Here is a 21,058-nt window from a genome sequence, read left to right as displayed (position 1 = left end):
CGTCAATAATTAAAATGATCGACTCTCTTTAATAGCCTCGGGAATAATTTACTTAGTTAACGATCTTTAAATTACTATAACGCATGGGATTTTCCCATTCAAAATTTTTTTCTTAACGAGACAAATGTGACCTTGAGTGGTATATTTTTGTTGGTAAATATGGGGACCCTTTCACCCGTCGGACCTTTTTTTAATGTAAAAAAAGCTCCCGCCCGAGGGCAATTCCCTCTATATGCTAATGGAGAAGGCTACCGATATACTCTTTACGCCTTCGCTCAGCTCCTGGAGTTCATTTCTAATTTTTTCGCTTTTTTGGGGGAAGCATTATAAATCTCGAATAATTAATATCGCGCATTCAGCGCCCCAATTACCAAGAAATTCGTCACACTAGGCTGAGTCAGAAAAAATAATAAATTGATATGAGGAAAATGATTCGCAGGTCATATAGATTTTCATGGATTTCGTTAAACGATTTGTGGGTCGTTGACTTCTGCGGATTCTGCTGGTTACGTTAAATATCAAGGGCTGGGTAATTTCCTCAGCTTTATATTGCACTAAAATCCCTCATGCAATTTGCAATCCCCTAGCTCTACTCACAAACGTTGATTTTGTTTATTTATCATCACCATCAGCTTGAACTATTTCAGAGCCAAGCTCGACAAGTACGTCGGCAAACGAGAGATTTACAGAGGCCTCATTATCCTAATGAAGACATAACGCTTTTGTGAAAAACGAAAAAATTGAGACATTTTTACCAATAACAATTCCACGTGAAAATTCAGCCTCGTTACGTGTTCGTAATACATTTGGATTGAGTTCGCCGAAGTCATTTACAACTCGTGGTACTTCTCGGAGACGCCAATCAGCCCCCTCCCCTCCTCCTGCTCCCTCCCGGTGAACCGACGATGCGCAGATAATCGACTCAGAAAATATTTAATTTTTTTCCTCAAGTTCTTTTAACAAAAAAAAAAAGTGGTCAAAATTACTTCCGTGTCAAATTTATGCTATTTTCAATACTAAGAATGATCACTGATAATACCACGAGAGATCAAAAAAGTATTGGGTGTTTCCGATAGGTTGGATGGAAATAAACAAAGGAGTTGGCTCTTCAGGGTAAAAAATCAGTGATTTTTCCAGAAAAATTTAATGATTTCATTTGTATGTTAGGAATCCTCAGGAAAATGATTAGGAGATTGATAAAAAAAATCAGTAGTAAAGTGGTAGAATAGTTGCTCGCTTTAGATAGTAGTGAAGCAGAATATTTGCAAATCGAATAAAATTTTATTGTGAATGAACTTAAATAATTTTTGGAACGTGAATCGAAGCACCATATCAACAGAGACACACCAGTGGTCGTAAAAAATGAACAAGGGTGGAGCATATAACCGAGTTAACAGGCCCAGGAATTATAGCCCGGTGGCTCTGAGGCTGTAATGCCCCGCTTAATATTCAACACTGGCGACGCGACAGATTTACGAGTGCTAATGAATTGGCAAGACATGTCTTTCCTCGTGATTTTCATGCATCCAATGCATCCTCACGTGACTCCTAATATCCATTAAATTAAATTCCATCACCCCCGCCCCCTCACTCCACCCATCCGCCTCAATCATCAGAAAAAAATTTTATTCATTGAAGAATTTTGGAAAATTCTATAAAAAACGGAGATGTGCGACTGAAATATCGTAATGCTCCCAGTCCCATGGGCTTCTTTGATTAACACAATCGTCGATCAACAAAGTAAGGGAGCAGAAAGCTCGATTAGTGATTGGAATGAGCCCCGGCGCCGCTTCGTTTCAGGGATGACCGAATAAATCTTGTGAGCTCCCTGTTGGCCCGAGGCCACGCGGCATCTCCACTCTTGTCTCTCCCAGGGTATATACTTAGGTAGGACCCACAGGGATAGCTTTTCGGTACCACTGGGGAGCCCCCCCCCCCTCCCGCCTCTCCTTCTCTCTCTCCTTCTCATGGATGAATTTAATTAAAAAACATAATTTAGAGGAGAAGGGTAACAGGTAGCGGTTGGCCTGGTGGGAACTTCTCCTTCGGGTGTTGATGCGCAGACTGAACAGGCCTCGAGGGTTCACTCATGAATAACGTTATTAATCCACCGAAATTTCGCTAAAATTTCATGAACCAAGCGGCAAAAAACTGATGAAAAAAGGAAGAATCCTAAAATAGTAGAAAAAAAAAACGGTAAAACTCTTCGGGGAACGACATGATTATTCTTACCAGAAAAAATTATATGGATTTTGGTTTAATATAAGTTAATGTTTCCTCTAAAGTGTGTTGGCTAGTTTACGGCCCCCGGTGATCATCCTCGAGTCATTAACGTTCAGTTACCGAGGACGAGTAGCGTTACATTATGTACCTATTACATTCCAATCGATTGCGGGGTTGGCAATTATCTTGACAGGAGAAACAGGAAAAACGAGTGAATAAATAATGCTAAAAATCAACAAAACCAGTGCTAGTTTTGTCGCACAACTGAGTCCCTTATCTTCCACAGGCAAGAGTTGCATGTGGGTAACGATAAACAAATAATTAGCATTAGGAGTAACCGCATTTGTTATCTCTTCCCATCGACAAAGAAAAAACTCTGCTTATTTTTCCCTTCACTCAAGCCAACTGATTCAATTTCCCATATTTTTTCCTCCACATTATTTACGACTGTAAATATCACGGAAGTTGGGAATCACATGAACTGGTAATATATATCGTAATACCCTGACCCAAAAATCAAATCTAACGTCCCCCAAAACTCAAATTACGACATACTCCACCTAATTCGAATTTTTAATCCCAAAAGCCACAACATTCGACTCTCGTGGATTTGTAACGGACTGAGAGGCGCAGGTGAATCCAATCAAAAGCTCGTCGGCAGGTGCCTCAGCCCCTACCCTCTTCCTCATCCTCACTTTTTTTTTATTTATCCCCGTTCCTTTCTTCATTTTTTACCTTCTCAGTAGAAGTGTACAAGTCCACCGTAGATAATTTCCTCGGGGTCTCCATTACTCTTCTTACTCCGAACTCGTTTTTCATCCCAATTTTTTTGTCCCACCCGAGCGACTATCAATCAGACCCGCAAGACGCACATTAACGTTTTATTTATCGACGAAGAAGACCCGAAGAAAGTTGAATTTTTGACAACAAACCCGTCAGCTGTGGCACACCACAACACACCTCAATTGCATGGTAGGGGCTTTTTTTTGGAAGTGGTGTGGTATACCATGGTCCCACCCCCTTTCGTTACTTTTACCTAATTTGCACCCTCGCACCTAGTATCTGTCGTTCCCCACGTCAGCCGATGCTGTCAAACTAAGCACCGAATTGGTGGACTAATGTATGTCTTTGTTTTCGCTGGTACACGTGTCTATACCCTTTCGGTAGAGCCACTTTCTTTGTGCCTCCGAAACGTCAAGACGTCGGTCAATAGATGTTTTACCACGTTCGTAAGAAAACCCCACAAAATCCATTGAATTTATTTTCCGCCATCACGAAAGGTTTCTTGGGCAAATTGTTCAGTAATACAGTTATAGGTAAAGTGCTCCTCCTTTTTTAAACTTTCATAAGTGACCTGACGTTTCCGCCTCGCATTATCGGACATTGATATGTGACATTTAACAATACCATCAGATAAGCCTGTGACATATCAGCCTTAACAGTGGGAATATTATTGAGATTGAGTGTGAAGCATGAAAGCTTAGTCGCTACGATAGGAGTGAAATAATCATTAACTTTCGTCATCAACTGTTCCGTATCGAACTTTTCAGTTCGACTGAGGGAAATGATAAGGGTTTATTGGTTACCGAGGTGAGCGACGAGCCAATTCCCGTCACCCATGTAATGAAGAAATGACAGTTCATTCAGAAACGCTTCGCCCACGTATATTGTTATTCCGTTATACGACAAACCCATCAAATCATTTAGTTTTTGTTACGTCATGCTTGACTCTCTTAAGTGACACTCCTGGAGTGATCGAGAACCTCCTATTTTGGAAGGTTGTGATGATTTTGTCCTGGGAAGTCCAAAGAGGCCAACATATCCATCTAAGGTAATGGAAATCTGGACAGTCATAGTGATTCAGAGTGTTAGTCGTAAAAATGTGTACAATCATTTAAAATGATAGGTTCGAGAAATTAATTTGCTTCTGAAATGGCCTGACTAGAAGATCCCCGAGTTTTCACTCTTCTTTTTAAAAGACCCTTTATACCAATATTTACAAGTACTTCACATCACATTACTGGGAACGAAATCAAAGTTGATTTTCCAACAATGCCAGATAATTATATCGCCCCAGAAAATCATTTAATGGAACCATCGAACGTCATCCACCTTTTGTTGATAACCCCCCACATTTCTTTAATAGGGTTCAATAAAATCTCGAGGACCTTGAGATCACTAATTTTTTCGCCTGACATCCGCTGTTGTTCCTGGAACGGTCAAGCTTCCTGGCTCTCTTAATTTACGCGCCAACGCGTTATTAGCCCCATAGCATAAGTAACCATCAAAGGATGGGCGTTGACGTAACGCGGTAAAAAACAAAGGATCAAACTAATGCTTCTCCACCACTGCCCATCCCAATACAATTCCCATTCCTCAAGTAACTGCCGACAGGAAAGTTACACCTACTCAAACAAACTTTGACCAATGCAAATTGATCATCCAATGAAATATTTAAATTTTAAAAAATACCACCGAGTCAAGGAATACACATTGCGTGTAGCGAGCCATCAAGTGGCTCTAGGATAATTGAAGGCTTGTCAGAATGGTAAAAAGATGAAGGAAATGAGGTTGGGGTATGAAGAAAATGGCGACTCCAAGGCGCCTCGAGGTTTCTACCATCAAAATCATCACTATTTTCAGTGCTGAGGGAGCCCTCAAGTAACGACTCCTTTTCGTTTCTGCGCGCGGAGTAATTACAGAGTACAAAAAGGGTGAGGTATATATGCGAGACTCTCGTCCACGAGCCAAGCTGAGGGTATTGGGTTAATCAATAACCCTATTAACGCACCCGACACGTTCTCATTTACGGATAATCCCAGTAATTCAAGAGTCAACTTTTGCCACCGCAGACCTCTGCAACCTCCCACACGTGTTTGTATTTTATTATTCATCTTCTCAATTTTTATTCTTATTTGTTCCATTATACTTTTCTCTGGCCGGAGCCGCAGAGGGATCATTCATCACGTGAGTGATCGGATGCGATTTAAAAACCAAAGGGTGACCATAGAACAAGCCCGGGTTCATGGGCCCATTCTCAACGCTTCTATCTCCTCAACTCGATGGGTTAATTGAGAGATGTCGTTGTCTACGAGTCTCCAACATCGTATTGTTCAGAATGGTGGATCAATACCCTCCAACCCCTCTATATCAACCCCTCTCCTCTGTAACCTACGAGAGAACGTTGAGCTTGAAGAGGGCGTGGTTCGCCTCTAGTACACCAACGGAGATATACCCCTGTCGGCTATCTCCCTCCATCACAAGGTTATATATAATCCTACTGCGCGAATTCAACCCTCTTTGCACCTTCTCCAATCAAAAATCTTCCCTGAGCTTTGATAATCATCATTGTATCATCTGATATTGTCAATTTATCTGCTTTTCAATATTGCTGGGATGTTGAAACATCGGTTTTGTCCTCGATGAGGTGGTTCTTTGTTTTTTTTTTATTTAACCCTCATTCCCCTGAAACACTCGTGTGTTGGTTAACCTGGGTTGAAATGTTGGACCGCGTGGGGGGCGTGTCGCCTCGATGGCGCCGGCTACTAATGGCCGCAGCCCGCCAGACTTTAATTTCCTGCTGCTTCCGCGCGGACCCTTTGGTTTTACCTTTCTCTGTCCGAATATGTTCTCCCCAAGTGTCTTCCTCCCTCTTCATCTCATGTCCCAACAAACCTCATCTCTACCTAGCCCTGATGACTGTGTCCCCCCCCTTCCCCCTTTTTTGTAGCTTTTGTCTTACTCCTTTGTACTCCCGCCTGTATCACCGTGTTTCGGTAGTAGGAAATGGTAAGGACTGACACGAATCATTCCCCATTGAGTCAAGATGATTTGCATGAAACTGGCCCTTAATGAGACCGAGTCAGCCTCCGGCGTCATTATCTCCTAAAATCATCTGCAGATGGACAAGCTGTTTTCCATATGCCGGAAATTATTCAGATCTGTAATCTATATACGATTTTGGGTGATAGCCTTTACTTAGTCCCAACAGTATCGTTATCATACGATTTCAGGGTATTGACAATTTGATAGACGTGAGGGCTTGTGTTCAACGACCTAGGAGGAGAGAGAAAGGGAGTGAGTTACTGGGGGAATTAATTTGCATGAAACTACCTTGAGGGATGTGTCGCCAGTTAACCTCTCGCTCCTTTGCAACAGTGGCGCCCCCTTTGGGCTTCATTACAACCAGCTTTCAAGTCCAATCTTCGATCTTTCTGGGTAAGAGAGGCAAAAGCTAGACGAACTCCTGTGCCAATTTAGTGTCATTATGCACCCTCGGGGGAGGACTTTCATAGTTTACCGTATAACTTTACTTGGGTATATGGCTCGTTCCTCATTTCAAGTTTCCATTGAGTGAGGGAGATGGAGGTAACAAGTATCAGGAGGGGAACGGAAGCGTCGGCTTATTTTGAGATCAATTTAGAAGACGTGATTATGGGTAACGGGTCTATACTTCGTCAGCTCTGGTTCGACCGGTTCTACGATATTAACCTTATTTCCTCCGAAAAAAAAAAAATTATGGAGGAAAGAAAAAAAAAGTTGGAAAAATATTAAACAGTTAAGTTATAGGAAGAGATATCGCGGTGGATGTACTAATTGAGGTATTTCCGTTTTTTTGTTTCAGGATCATCCCGGATTGAGGGGAACCCCACTGGCGATGCTGGCAGCCCAATGCAACAAGCTGAGCAGCAAGAGTCCACCTCCCTTGGCCGATGCAGCAGTGGGTAAAGGCTTTCATCCATGGAAAAAAAGTCCTCAGAGCAGCGGCAGTTCACCACAGCACAGTGGCAGTGGTGGTGGTGGTTGTACAACAACTGGTGTAACACAGAGGCCAGCGGCTACGAGTAGTGCAGGAAGTACCGGTGGTTATGCAAGGGCACCAGTCACATCTTGTGCCTCTACAACACCCCAGTATGGCAGTGATTTGTATTTTCCTGGAACAGCATCAGCCCAACAGCCTGATCCTCATCATCACCAGAGCAGTTTGCTCGGTAAAGTTGAGGGGGCAACACTTGGTTCAGTTTATGGGAGGCATCCGTACGAGTCATGGCCTTTCAATGCGATGCCTGGTGCGACGCACAGCGGTATAAAAGCTGGTGACGGTTGGTGGGATGTTCATGGAGCAGCTACTGGTGGTTGGCTGGACGTTAGTGGCACAGTTGGTGTCCATGCCCAAATGGCAAATTATTCAGCAGACTACTCAACAAGTCTAGCATTAGCTGGTAATCATCTACTAACATCAGCAACAACTGCCGGCCATAATCTACTCCAAGACACGTATAAATCAATGCTACCTGGTGGACCCCCTAGCTTTGGCCTACACGCACATCACGCGGCAGCAAGTAGTGCAACCGGTGGTGCGGGTAGTCCTCAGGGTGGTACAGCCGGCGGTGTTAGTCAAGCACCATCACCACGTTCACAAAGACGTTACACAGGCAGGGCAACCTGCGATTGTCCAAATTGTCAAGAGGCTGAGAGGCTTGGTCCAGCCGGCGTTCATCTGAGGAAGAAGAACATTCACAGCTGTCATATACCAGGATGCGGCAAGGTCTACGGGAAGACGTCTCATCTGAAGGCCCACTTACGGTGGCACACGGGTGAGCGACCGTTTGTTTGCAACTGGCTTTTCTGTGGCAAGCGGTTCACACGTTCGGATGAGTTGCAGCGGCACCTTCGAACCCACACCGGAGAAAAGAGATTCGCCTGCCCGGTCTGCAACAAGCGGTTCATGCGCAGCGACCATCTCGCGAAGCACGTCAAGACCCACAGCAGCTCCAGTTCCAGCGGCGGCAGCAAGGCGGGGAAGGGAGCGGGGAGCTCATCAGCCGAGTCCTGTTCCGACAGCGAGGACAACGTGAGCCAGCAGAGTCCCAATTCCAACAGCTCGGTGCCAGTTGTACCAGTGGTACCACAGTCGGGACAGCAGCAACAGCAGCAGCAGTCCCTGTCAGTGGTACCACAGGGTGCACAGGACACCAGCGTAACCTCCCAGAACACCGTACACCAACCGACAACACCCATGACCCCAATGCAGATGACCCCACCCCCACTGACCCCACACCATCCCCACCACCCGCATCTCCCGCCACTAATGCATCATCCACATCATCACGCAACATCCGTACAGTCGCATCATCCGCACGCGGGGATGAGCATGCACTGAGCCCGGTGGGGCCCAGAGTCGCCAGTGTCTGCAATAACGCTAACACAGCGACCCTGGGCTCCCCACTATCCTACCCAATCAACCTGAATCTCATTCATCCCCATCATCATCAGTACAATCATTATCAGTCACAATCACATCAGCAAACTCGTCAGAACAATAACGCATACAACATGACACAGAATCCTGGCACTCCTGGCAATGCTCAGACCCCATCACCAACGTCCCCAGCACCTGTACATAGTCTCTAAGGAGTATCTCAGAGTCTCCTAGCTGTTGTACTAATTCCCTCAGGGGAAGAGTATTTTCACATTTCTGATCTCCACTATCGTCAAATTTTTTTATTTTTCAGAGCTAGACAGCCATGTGGAGATACTCTTTTCGGGGCGAATTGTACTTGATTAATTTTTTTATTTTACTTCTCTCCGAAAAATTATTACATTTAATCGCCAATCTAACAGTGGTTCAAATTTTTACCGCCCCCTCCCCTCGAGTAAAGCACCATTATTACACACTTATTTCTGTTATTCGAATTTTACTCTACTTGTAAATATTATATACATAGCGCGTGAGAGATGAATATTATATTATTTAGAGTGATATAATATTGTATAAAAGATGAAATACACTTACCATAATTACACGTAACGTCGTATTTTTGGTTTTTCAAAAAGATCAACACAGGCGCTCGGTTGAATCGACGCGTATGTAAATTAACAATAAATAAAAAAAAACAAAATTAATTCCCACGGCCCAAGGATTCCACGCGTCTGCACTGTCTAACCGCAGTCGACGTTCGCACCAGGTGACGGGTATTTATTTTTATTCTATTCACACTAAAAGAAGAATTATCAATTCACGTTTCACGAATTATGTGGCAGAATTATTTTCCCCGGTTGACCCGTTGCTCAATCTCCCAAATGATAATGAAAAAACATTTTGGGATGGAACGAGACGCGTGGAAACTTGTCCATGTACACTCGGATGGTGCCCCATATCACGCCCACCCGCCCTAAAAAACCTAGTAACTTTACTATTATTAATTATGATTAATTAATGCAATTAGATAATGAATTATTATTGAAGTATTATTATAAACGAAAGGAAGAGAAAAAATTATGAAATTCATTTTAAAGAGTTAAAAAAAAAGGAGAACGAACAAAAAAATAATAAAAGATGCTTTTGTGAGTATGAAAATGAAGCGTTAATGATTATTTTGATCACATATGCTTCCTAAAATCCCCAAATGTCTCTATTTTTTTTTCAATACTTTTTTTTTCAAAATCTAAAACCTCAAAACATCAATCACAGCAAAAAAAAAAACAGCTCGTTTGGATGAATTTCATGAGCGAGCGGTAACTCGTCACAAATTCGCGTGTCAATAAAAGAGAGAAAGGGAGAATGAAGGGGTGGCGGTAGGGATGAGGGGGTGAGGTGGGGAATTGAAAATGGGTGCCTTTTGCGGCGCGGTAATATCGCACGGGCCGTTAGCTCCCGGGTTCTCCGAGCCATGAAATGTCCCGTCATAACATCAGCTTTACCCCCCCACCCCTCCCCCCACTCTCTACCCCTCATTTCTCCATGATGCACATCGTTGTCGTTTATCTTTCTCCCCATCTCTCTTTTTTATTTATCACCAATCCCCCATCTCCCTCTCTCTTTCTCCTCCAGCCATCATCACATCAGCATCCGGGTGACTTGGGGTGCATCTGATATTCAGACAAAAAAAATGTCTGCATTAACTTTTTTTCAGAGAATAATATGATTTTTTTCTTCTCTCTTACAAAAATTTTAAGATAAATCATGTAAAGAAGGTATTAAAGATGTAACTAAAAAAAAGAACCGTCAGGTTTTTATTATAAATATTTTTTTATAGATAGAACGTCGAGACACTTGACACTCGACCCCATTTTGCTTAATTTAGAAGTATTTTCAGCCTCTTCATCCTGACTAGCAACAGCCTTCAACTAATCACCGCGGCAACCAGTACAATGTTTACTCAATCAACGCTCGGAGTCATCCCCCAGCGGCTTTGTTATATCTCACAGATTAATTCAATTCCACTGGGGGTACAGTAATGCTGGTTGTGCGGGGGCCCCGGTTAATATCGTGCAGTCATGATGGTGTGGCTTGTTGATGGAGTGTAAAGAGAGGGAGAGAGAAAATATGAGAGAGTCAGGGATTATCGAGAGAGCTCACTTTGGCCGTTATTAACGGGGATGACTTGGCTCCAAATCGCCCCATTCAACTACTAGTCCCGGATGGAAACAACACATTCTTACGACAAATTAAAAATTCCAACTTCCTGTTCCAATAAAATTTATTGATTAAAGGAAATATATGTTTTGTTTTACTCAATTTGTGTATTTTATTTATTCGAATGTGTGTTCACTACCCTCGAGCATGGTGAGGAGGCGCCCTACCAGGGTAAGAGGCTATCAACCGCGTATCAGCAAGTCGATGGAATTATCGAAGGAAGAGAGTTATTTGGGAACTTGGTGTAGTGAGGGTAGAATGGAGGAGTGGATTTTTATGCCAAGTAGACGGCACCATTATCAGGGCTTCAAGACGAGGGGGGTCGTGACACGGGGATGAAAGTTCGTGGGGGGTGCGGTTTATGTTGAGCAGCCAGATACCGCGGGGTGCCGTTTCGTCGGTGATTTAACATTCCCTTTTTCTAGACCTACTGTCACCCCAGGGGTGGGGAATTCTTTTCTCGGTACAGTGGGGTTGGTACGTTTGTTATTCAATTTGTGAGGGTTGCCGCACGGCATCAGTGGTACCAGTTACTGATGGCAAAAGAGGGGGGATGTGAACGGGGTAGTTCAGACGTTGAGCGGCAAGTTTCAGTCGGGATGGTTTACCTACCCCCCAGTGAAGAGCAACTTTAATTTCCAGATTCAAATTCAGGCACAAGAATATCTTATTTTGAGATTTTAAAGTCCGTTGAATAATATTTTTACAAGAATTAAATTTAAGTCTGCAATCCTAGTCGAGAAATTGTTTGCAATAAATTCACAGAGACAAAAGTATTCATGTTTAAAACTGGGGTAACAAGAATTCATTTCCAATCCCTTAAATTATGCACCTGGTACCTGGTTAATAATAGGAAAAACATATACCTTTCCCGAATATTTTTATTTCATGGCAATTCCAATTTTTTCAAAATATGGTAAACTCGAGTGGTTACAACTAATAAATGACGGGGTTGGTTATCCAGTACAAGTATGTATTGCTCAAATGGATAAACATTCAACCCGACTAATTATAGTCGCAGGATAATTACACGAAGCACAAGTCTCCTAAAAAATTTACATAGAGCACTCAACTCTTTTATCGTTCACATATGAAAAACTGCTGCGAAAAATACATCACATGAGAATTTCCATCCCATTATTTTCATACTAATTCACGTCCCTTTCTCATTAAACCAGATCCTCGAATGACCCAGAAATCGTGACAATTTAATCATTAAAAAATTATATCACGTATGTAAATAAAAATGGAATAACAAATAATGCACCTACGACTCCACGAGTAATTTCTCTCCAACTGTTTCAACTGTACCTCCGGAGGAGAAAGCTCCACTTGTGATATTTCCCCCACGAGGAACATGACAGCCAATCGAAAAAAAAAAAATTCGTGGGTGGTTTTCTCTTCTTGGAGTGAGTGAAAAATGCCAGAACAACAAAACCGATAGATGAGTACTACAGGATCACAGATTGTCACAAGAAACTTTAGTCCTTCTAGTTAACAAGCCCTCAAAACTCGTAGCTCATACCGTCGGAACACTCATCTCATTTTACCAAAGGACCGACGAACGACTGCTCCCTTCCTATTCACTTATCATTCCCCCCGACCTCCACCCCTCTCTCCCATATTTTTCTTCCCTTCTATCATATTGGTGAGCATGTTTTCCTTTCACCCCGCAGATGACCCACAAAATCCCCAGTAACCGGATGGCCATAATTCCCTTTTCGGGGTGAAAGGAGAAAAAATATTAACCAAATGAAAGCCATGAATTTTGGAAATTAATCGAGGGGTGGGTCTATCATCAACGTTCGCGTTCCCTCGGCCAAAAAAAAACGGGAAAAAATGGTGATGATAGGGAAGAAGGTGATTCCGGATGTAGGATCACGCATGCGACCAACCCTTCTGTTCCTAATTTGCCCCGGAACGATGGTATTAGACTGATGCGAATGCACGGAGTACTCAAACAGCATCTTCAACTGTAAATCGGTTACGAGGCAACACTAACAACACTGAGGGCATATGGCTGGCAGAGAGAGCAGCCACTCTTATTTTTTTTCTCATTTTTTACTAACAAGAAAAAGCAACTGCACACATCGCTGACACGCGTGTTAGTTGGGATACAAACGAGAGAGGCACTGGCACGCGCATCTTGTTACCAAAGTGCCGACCTGAAGAGGAGACCTGGACCAACGGGGCAGCGTCACAAGAGGGCCTTCGAGGAGATTATAAAGCCCAACTGATCTGGCACTTGAACCTGACTCTGAAAGCCAAGGGGATTTCAAGAGTCAACAAGGATGAGCGTAAATTATACGAAGAAATTACAAAGCTGTCATTTGACAAGTTTTCCTGAGAGTTGACAATTTTTCTTTTTAATTTGGCCCTTAGAATATATTCCGCATTCTCCATTGCACGACACGAAATAAAATCAATAAATTGTGTTCTTAGATGTACGAGGGAAATCCCTAAATTACAAAAAACTGCGACGTTAATTACGGAGAGTCACCCTCTACTTGAATAACCCATCACATCTAATCTAACGATTTTTTAATGATGTTCCGGGCACTCCAAAATTCCCGAACGTTCACTCTTCCAAATTAATGAAAGTTTCATCTTCATACGCCCTCAACCCCAATTTTCAATAATAATAGAGATCGTTACACCGATGATCCATGGGCTGGTGTCACATGCGAGAAATTTCTCATTAGTCCATCTGAAATAATTAATCACCCTGGGACTATGACGTATGACAATTTGACCTGGTCTAATGGTCAACCCAACACCACCTACTGCTCCCAATTCCGATAAGGTGATTAGCTCGGATCAGACTGTGGCACCACTGATATCATTACCGCTGCTGGTTTTCAAGGAGATAATTGATCATCGTTAAAGGTCATTAAAGTATCTGGTTTAGCTTATGTACGGTGGTAACACATCACTATGGGGTGGAAGATATATACTCGCGAACGATTGAAGCTCATCAGGAACCGTCCGGAGAGACAGCGCCAATCGATAGTTATAGAATAAACCTCGTTAAGTCATCATTCTATCACCTATCATTAGGTGGCAAAATTCAATGAACTTCACCATTCTCATTCTCAATTCTCGTTTCTTGTTCTAAAAATAGAATTCATTTGATTTGATTTGACATTTCTCACCCTTTAAAAGCGACACGACCCTACGTTTTCCTCAGAAAGTGACCAATCTACATTTATTTCCGGAATATTCTGACACCAATTTTTTTTTACTTCGACGTAAATGGTCAACGTACTTGATTCTTAACTCCGCATAAAATGGACAAATCACTAGAATGTATTCCATATGCTCTAGTTCCGCAGCGTAAAGTTCACAAAACTTGTTGAAATTAAGTTTCTGGGTCTCCTTATTTATAAAGAACCTCGTTGAACGTGTGTTAGCCACTGGAATGTACGCAATTAATTTACTAAAAAAAATACATCATCCGAAAATTTATCATCCATTTAAAAATTCATTAACCCGTCAAAATACACCGATTTACGCGAATTCCCACTCAATTTCTCATCTCCCCTCCCCTATAAATATAGAAAAATTTTGACGAGTTGCGGCACCACGTGTCTCTCAACGTGTTAACCCGTCTTAACACATCATATTTCTGTAACATCTCCCAGTGGCACATAACCGACGTCGATTTATCGTCCCAACGTCGTGGCAAACATCAAAAGCAACCCTTCAGCCCACGAGAGAAAAAAAAAATCTGAATAACAAGTCTCCCGAGTGATGCGTCGTTGCATTGTTCAATTGCCATGACGTTGCCCTCTTCCCTTACAGAATCAAACAAAAAATCACCAGCTACTTTGCATAATATAAATAAAATCACATTCGTATCATGAATAGAATCATGTTGGTCTCATGTATCGCGCCATGTATCTTATTTATATGATAATAACGGAATGATGAAAGTGACTCGATCATCGAACGTGACGACGTGGGATTGATATCTCTGGCAAAGTAGAAAATTAAAGATAACAAATAGAAAAGAAAATGAATAAAATTGAGAATGTACGGAGCAATCACTTAGCACGAAAATATCATTCGTCATTCATCCGGGCGATGTTATGGGGACCCTATTATACCGTATTACAACTATCGTCGAACACGAGAGTGACTGAGCTAAAATCAATTCAATATTTCTCGGTATATCTAATTCAATAATCTCCTCTAACGTGAATAAGGTACGTAAAACGTGTACCAATGGACGATGTGATGAATGGACTTGGCTCGAGTGAGTGAAAAAATTATTATAAATATGCGTGAGTGAGAAAAAAGAAGGAAAGAAGCCCACAGTTTCCGGTCGCCTCGACATCTTGGGTCGTTATGAATTGACGTAGCGAAACGTGCGAGACTGCGAATTCCATAATTTTTTTTTATTTCTCTCGTTCAGTCGTCGAGGAATATACAGGGTTAAAAATTCATTGAAAAAATTATTTACAATGCGCATGCCTGGTGAAACACTCGGGGGAGAATGTGAAAACATCCACAACGATCGTTCGATAATTTCGCGGTACATTTACTCGGCACGCGAGGAATGAGAGCAGATTAAATTGACTCTTGAGTGGCTGAGCTGAGAATTAACCCTCTTTTCAACTGGGCGTTGTTCTCACGGTTCGTCGGGAGCATGGATTTCCCTAGCCCCCACCGCCACTGACCTGGTCCTTTCTACTATGCGAAGGTTGATGGAGGGTTCATTGATATGGTGAAGGATAACAGAGGGGCTACGATGTACGCATGCTTCGGTGCACCGGAGAAACGAATCTCTGGACTCCACACACCTTTTGCAGACTTTGTTCACATTCTAAAAAGCGCCCAATAAAAAAAATCATAAGAAATTCCCGAACGGGCGCCTAAACAGCTCAATTTATTGAAATTTCGATTAACTTTCGATTGCATGTGACTAAACAATTTTTTACTCTGTCCTACGATGTTCACTACCTCCACAAAGTGTTTTCGACAGGTGTCAGATCACAATAATAAATAGACTATAGCGACGCCTCCAAAAATCAGTCTTCCATCCACATTAAAAAAAACTTTAACTCCGACTGCAAAAGTGTGTGATATTCCGCCATTAGTTGCACCATAACGTGAAAAAAACTGATGCAATAAATATCCTCAATCTGTTGAAACGTAATTAAGATGATGAACAACCCAATTATCACGAATGAAATACAGTATTAAAGAGACAACAACAAAGTGCACACTTTCATGTGCACACTCACCCACTTGTGAATAGCTAATTTAAAGGCGTCGAAGTAGCCTCGCACAAATTGAATAAAGAAAACGAGCCCAGTCGTGGCCTGCCGCAGATAGAGACGTCAGTCGTGAATCATACTAATTGCCAGGCGTGATTAAACGCTCAGTTCTCAGAAACTTTAACCCCTCATTCGTACAACCAACCAACCCTATGCAAAACTCGGTCTCATTTCCCCTCATCGAGTCGTCGAAGAAGTTGGTTAAAAATTTACGAAAATGTTGGTGAACGGTCAGAGAGGGGGTGGGGAGGGAGGAAGAGGAAGGGAACCCCATAAACGCGATCCCGAGTACTTTCCGGCTCGAGTTGATAATTGTCGGCAAGTGTCATGCGAGATATGAAGGTTGGGATCACAAGACTTTAGGGAAATGTGTAATTACGTATCATATAATCAATAGCCACTCTAGATTATTCTGAGGCTTTCACTGGACTCCGTGTGTTCACATGTACGAGAAATGCCTGGTAATTGAGTAGCACTAACAAACACGTCGTTACGAGTCACTCGTTTATGAGCACGTGTCCAGTATCGGATGTCATCCGAGAAAAGCCGACAGAGATCCACACCCACCTCCGCTCTTGGTGGACCACCTAATGATCACTCGGGTTTATTGAATATCTATGGACTAAAAAATACTCGGTTATTTACTGTCAACCCTGTGCTCACTTTTGGCCTGTCATATGGTGGTTCCTCCTCTTCGCGGATGTCAGACACCATCAAACGCCCACACTCAAGACGGATCGATGGTTAATAGATGTCTGCATAATGAGCTCAATCTGTTGTGGAGAGGGGTTGAGCAGGATAGGAGGGTAAGATTTTTTTCGATGATACTGAGGGGAATTTGAATGTAATTAACCGGATTTATGCCACTGACAATGACACTGAATTTTTTATAGCGACAGAAACTATTTGACCTATTAAATATTAGCATTGATCTTCGTGGATATTTACTGATGGAATATTTTTTAATTGTTCAATAGATTTGTTGCGAAATGCGAGCAGAAAACGTTACGCTGGATTTTTTAAAAGGGAATACTCGGGAACAAATTGAAAATAATAAAATGCATGTTGGGGGTTTAAAGCACATGGAAGACATCTGGTATTTGCCGTAAACTCCACAGAGAATTTCCGAAGCTAAAGACGAATTTTTGCAGTGTTCATGCAAAACAAACCTCCCCGCTGTGAAGTTTCACAAATATTGTGCGCACCATTGTTTCCGCATGTGCACGCGCAAAATTAATCCATTGTTCCTCAATATCCCGGCTTAATTGAGAATCAATGTAATCGCTCATCCGTAAAACTGATCCGGCGAGAAAACAGTGTTTAAGACAAAAGAAGTTAAATCAGTTTACCATCAGTTCACGTCTGTTGTTTGTGATTCTGATAAACAAACAATACGATAAATGTTGATTGGCGTACACGAGTGTTTTTATCTTCTTCTATTGTCGATTATTTTGGTGGAGCGCGAAAATCACTGATTCCAATCACTTCGCCATCGTGATTCTGAGTGACGAAAACCTGACGCTGAACAATGGTCCACGAGGTGTGGTCGAGATCTTCATTGTTTGGCAATTAAAAAGGAGATTTTCTTTTCTCTTCGGGCTATTGTCAATGGCCACCTGCCCTACTGTTTTTAATGTCTATTGTTCTTACCGATATTTTGGCGCACGCGCTGTGAATTTCGCGAGCCGTTGGGCACGTCAAAAGGGAGGGAGAATTCACTAGCCGATGATGCTGATCCGTTGTGGCATCGAGTGCGAAAAATACGACGGTTGGACCATTACCTACGGGCGTCGGTCCATAGTCAATGTTTCACGCATCGTCCCCTGGGAAGTCATCATATGGTAGGTCAAAGAAAACATTCTGCGGGTGACTTTTTTCGCCTGTCTTCAACGCGCAAAACGGGAATGAATTGCCGACTTCCGGTTTATTTTTGTACCTTTGATGCGGATGGTGAAAAAAACCGCAGAAGACAAGGGAAAATTAATGCGATAGATATTTTCACTGAGAATATTATTATTTCCTCTTTTTTTTTCGTGGAATTTATGGGGTCATGGGAACTTTCAGTCCATTCGTTCCGGAAACATTATTTCAGTTGAATTTTTATCTTTGACTTTGAGTAGTTCTTTTATTGCTAAAAAACAAGATAAATAAATCCCTTTTCGATTCAGAAGATTTTCTATTCTGTCCAGTAATTAAAAAAATATCTGATCCCTCGCACCGTACGTTCCATTACCCATTTCTGCATTGAGAATAAATCAATGCTGATCTAGATATATTTTTTCCCAGGGATGAATATTAACATAGGAAATTCCCAATCAGTCATTTCCTCCATTTGTTGAAACTCATAATCCAATCTAAAAGTGCTCCTCAATTCAATTCATTTTTTGAAAGTCATCGCATGAATTTATCCTTCGTCCCTGAGATATCATTTTGTTTCCTTTGTTTGAAGTTGAAGAGCTGATTGATAACGATGCGAACAGTGAGATTACTTGAATTGTTTCCTCCGTGCATGAATATTGACCCGAGTATGGCTTATGAGATGGCAAAGGAGAACGATAATCCAACGCAACTTTCCAACTCAATCATCTCGTTTCCTCCTGTCTCAAAGCAGACTACTACACAATGATAACCCGATGAGCTATCCCGAAGGCTCCCGTAATGATTCCATTGCTCAAAACGAATGGATACCACCCTGCAAAGGTCCCAGGCAGTTTGTCATTCGATCACGAGTTTATCCAGTGCCCACCAGTGCAACTGGGGTTCACGATCCCACTATCAACGAGTCGTGACGTTCATTTCACCGCGGGTATATTGGTATGATTCCCGGTAGTCGACAGGTACCGCAGGAAGCCATCATGAAAATTGGTAAATTTCTACCCGGTATTTATTGAAATTATTAATATCCAGTTTGACGTTTATGCACGAAGAAAAATGTTGGCGACAAATTACCGAACAAATCGAGTGTACAATCGCAGAATAGAATTTATGAATATTTTTTTAAGCTACATTATGAGGGGAAAAATGTAAACCGAATATTTTCTTTAATATATTCGTTAATAATTCACCAAATACGCGAGTTGAGAGAAACGTCGAGACTCAAGTCTGTCTCGGCTTCGCCTCGGGCTACCAACACTCATGAAAAACTCATCGAACTCGTATGGAAATCCATAATTACAGACCACCTAAAAAAATTGCGAAATTTGACTTGAACCGTTCGTCGCTTCGTCCCTGCACCAGCTCCATTTTTTTGGATTTAATAAAAATCCTACAGAAATTTCTATATAGATTTTAACACTTAGGAATTTGTCAAGCCCATAGACATGATCCAGGAAAATAAATAAAAGTGTAGAAAAAATGGCATAAAATCGTCAAGAAAAATTATGGACTCCTTTCAGTTAATAATGGCATGTCGTTAACTAATAAAAAATTATGATGAAAAACAGGAAAAATAACGAGAAGTCAGTAAATTGAATGAAGCATGCCCCTGTACACCCATAATCCCTGTTATTTGAAACGTCCCTCTGTCCTCCCGTTAAACTGAAAAGAAATTCAACCAAGTAACTTCACATATATACGAGCAATCATCATCCCTCCATCGGCTATATAACCCCCTGTAATGTTCGCAAACTTTTCCCATTTCCCTTCATATACTTAAGGGCGATTTGCTGTCCATGATTCTCCTGTTGTCGTTGAATCGTTTTTCATAATCCCATTTCATTACCTGGGAGAGGAAAAAATAGAATAGGTCAGCGATTGGTTAGGGGATGGAGAAGAGAAAAAAAATTACCATTGTAATCGGTAAACACGAATTGGAAAGTGATTTACCATATTTTAGCGTTGGGAAATGAAACTGGTGTTCACGTACGCCCACTTTTTGGGGGGGGGGGGCATTAAATAAAGTCAAATGGCTCCCTGGATGGCAATGATTCTCTCGTATGAATGTATCTGTTTGTTACAACACGATGAGTCCTATTTTCCCAGCGAATATGCGTTTTACCAGAGCAAATTGCAACGTACGATGGGGAACCTGGGGCGTCGCCGCTGGGATAGAAATCCGTGGGACTCCCACGGCGACCATGCGTTTATCCATCACGCCCACCCTCTCTTGATGTGGATTTTTAACACCGAGATTCGACCCCTCGGTATTGTACCATTTTATCCACTGGGATTTGAACGATTTTCAATAGCATGACTATCGAGTTTAGGATATTTGACCTTAATATGGTGGTTTTGGGTGGTTTCAAGGTTGAAAATAAATCTCGGAACACATGGGAATATTTACGGGGAGAGAAATATTCAATAAAAATTACTTATCATCACAGGAAATTTTACGGAATTGTTGCTAAATTTTATTCGGAGCCTTACATAATTTTTAATGAATATTTTTCTCCGTGTATTTGTGAAAAATAAACATGTGGTGTTCACGTCTGTTGAGAATAGATAATGATTGGAATTGTGCTCCAGAAAATTCAAAAAGTCTCATTACTATCATCAGGTGACATGTAAACAGCCGATATTTCTGGTACATAATTGTTTGACCGCAAAAAAACACTCTCAATCGCTAAACCTATTGACCTACCGAACATTCCCTCTCGAACTGCCACCAACTCCACTCCGAACCATCACTTCCCTGTTTACTGTGTCCACAATATTTCAAGTATTGACTTTCGGCCATTCCAAAAGGCAAACATATCAGGCATCCCGGGGTACTTCACTCTATTTTCCAAACTGAGACCCTCACGCCACGTGCCCTTTTCAGTAACTCGATTTAAAAACTGAAAATCTCTTTGTCAAAATTTGTCGACAATGAAGAAAAGCCAAATATTGACTATTCACGTAACTTCAGGGTAAGAAATAGTCATTCATGGAGGCTCATTGGGAGTCAATGGATCGATGTTTTGGCCCTTGAGAAGAGTCCTTTATTCAATGTTCTGCTTTGGAGGACCACCTTGAGGCAGACCACACGCTGAATCCAATTGACCTCTTCAATATCACTCCAGAATGGCATAAAAACCTTTGGAAATTTTACTCTCCGTTGGGGAACACATGTCGAGCAAAAGTGGAGTGAAGAACCCACTCTCAAGAGTCCATTCAGGAGAAGAAATATTCAGTAAAATACGGCATAAAAATGCCTGTG

The 21,058-nt window shown here is 41.9% G+C and overlaps 2 protein-coding genes across 17 annotated transcripts in view; one reads left to right on the top strand and one right to left on the bottom strand.

Annotated features, from left to right (window-relative positions):
* The window catches only part of LOC135161373 (transcription factor Sp8), a 66,171-nt gene extending 55,937 nt beyond the window's left edge, over nt 1-10,234 (top strand). For all 8 annotated transcript variants that reach the window (XM_064118879.1, XM_064118881.1, XM_064118882.1 and 5 more), the window contains 2 exons: nt 6,848-7,820; nt 7,889-10,234. In XM_064118879.1, the coding sequence (XP_063974949.1) occupies nt 6,848-7,820; nt 7,889-8,637 (1,722 nt within the window). In that variant the 3' untranslated portion in view covers nt 8,638-10,234. The remainder of the gene's footprint in view (nt 1-6,847; nt 7,821-7,888) is intronic.
* The window catches only part of LOC135161382 (uncharacterized), a 125,781-nt gene that overhangs the window by 70,570 nt on the left and 34,153 nt on the right, over nt 1-21,058 (bottom strand). The gene's annotated exons all lie outside the window — the stretch shown is intronic.

Source organism: Diachasmimorpha longicaudata, chromosome 4 (genome assembly GCF_034640455.1).
Source record: "Diachasmimorpha longicaudata isolate KC_UGA_2023 chromosome 4, iyDiaLong2, whole genome shotgun sequence".
NCBI lineage: Eukaryota > Metazoa > Arthropoda > Insecta > Hymenoptera > Braconidae > Diachasmimorpha > Diachasmimorpha longicaudata.
The sequence above is the reverse complement of the archived record's forward strand: the minus strand, read 5'-3'. Positions and strand labels throughout refer to the sequence as shown.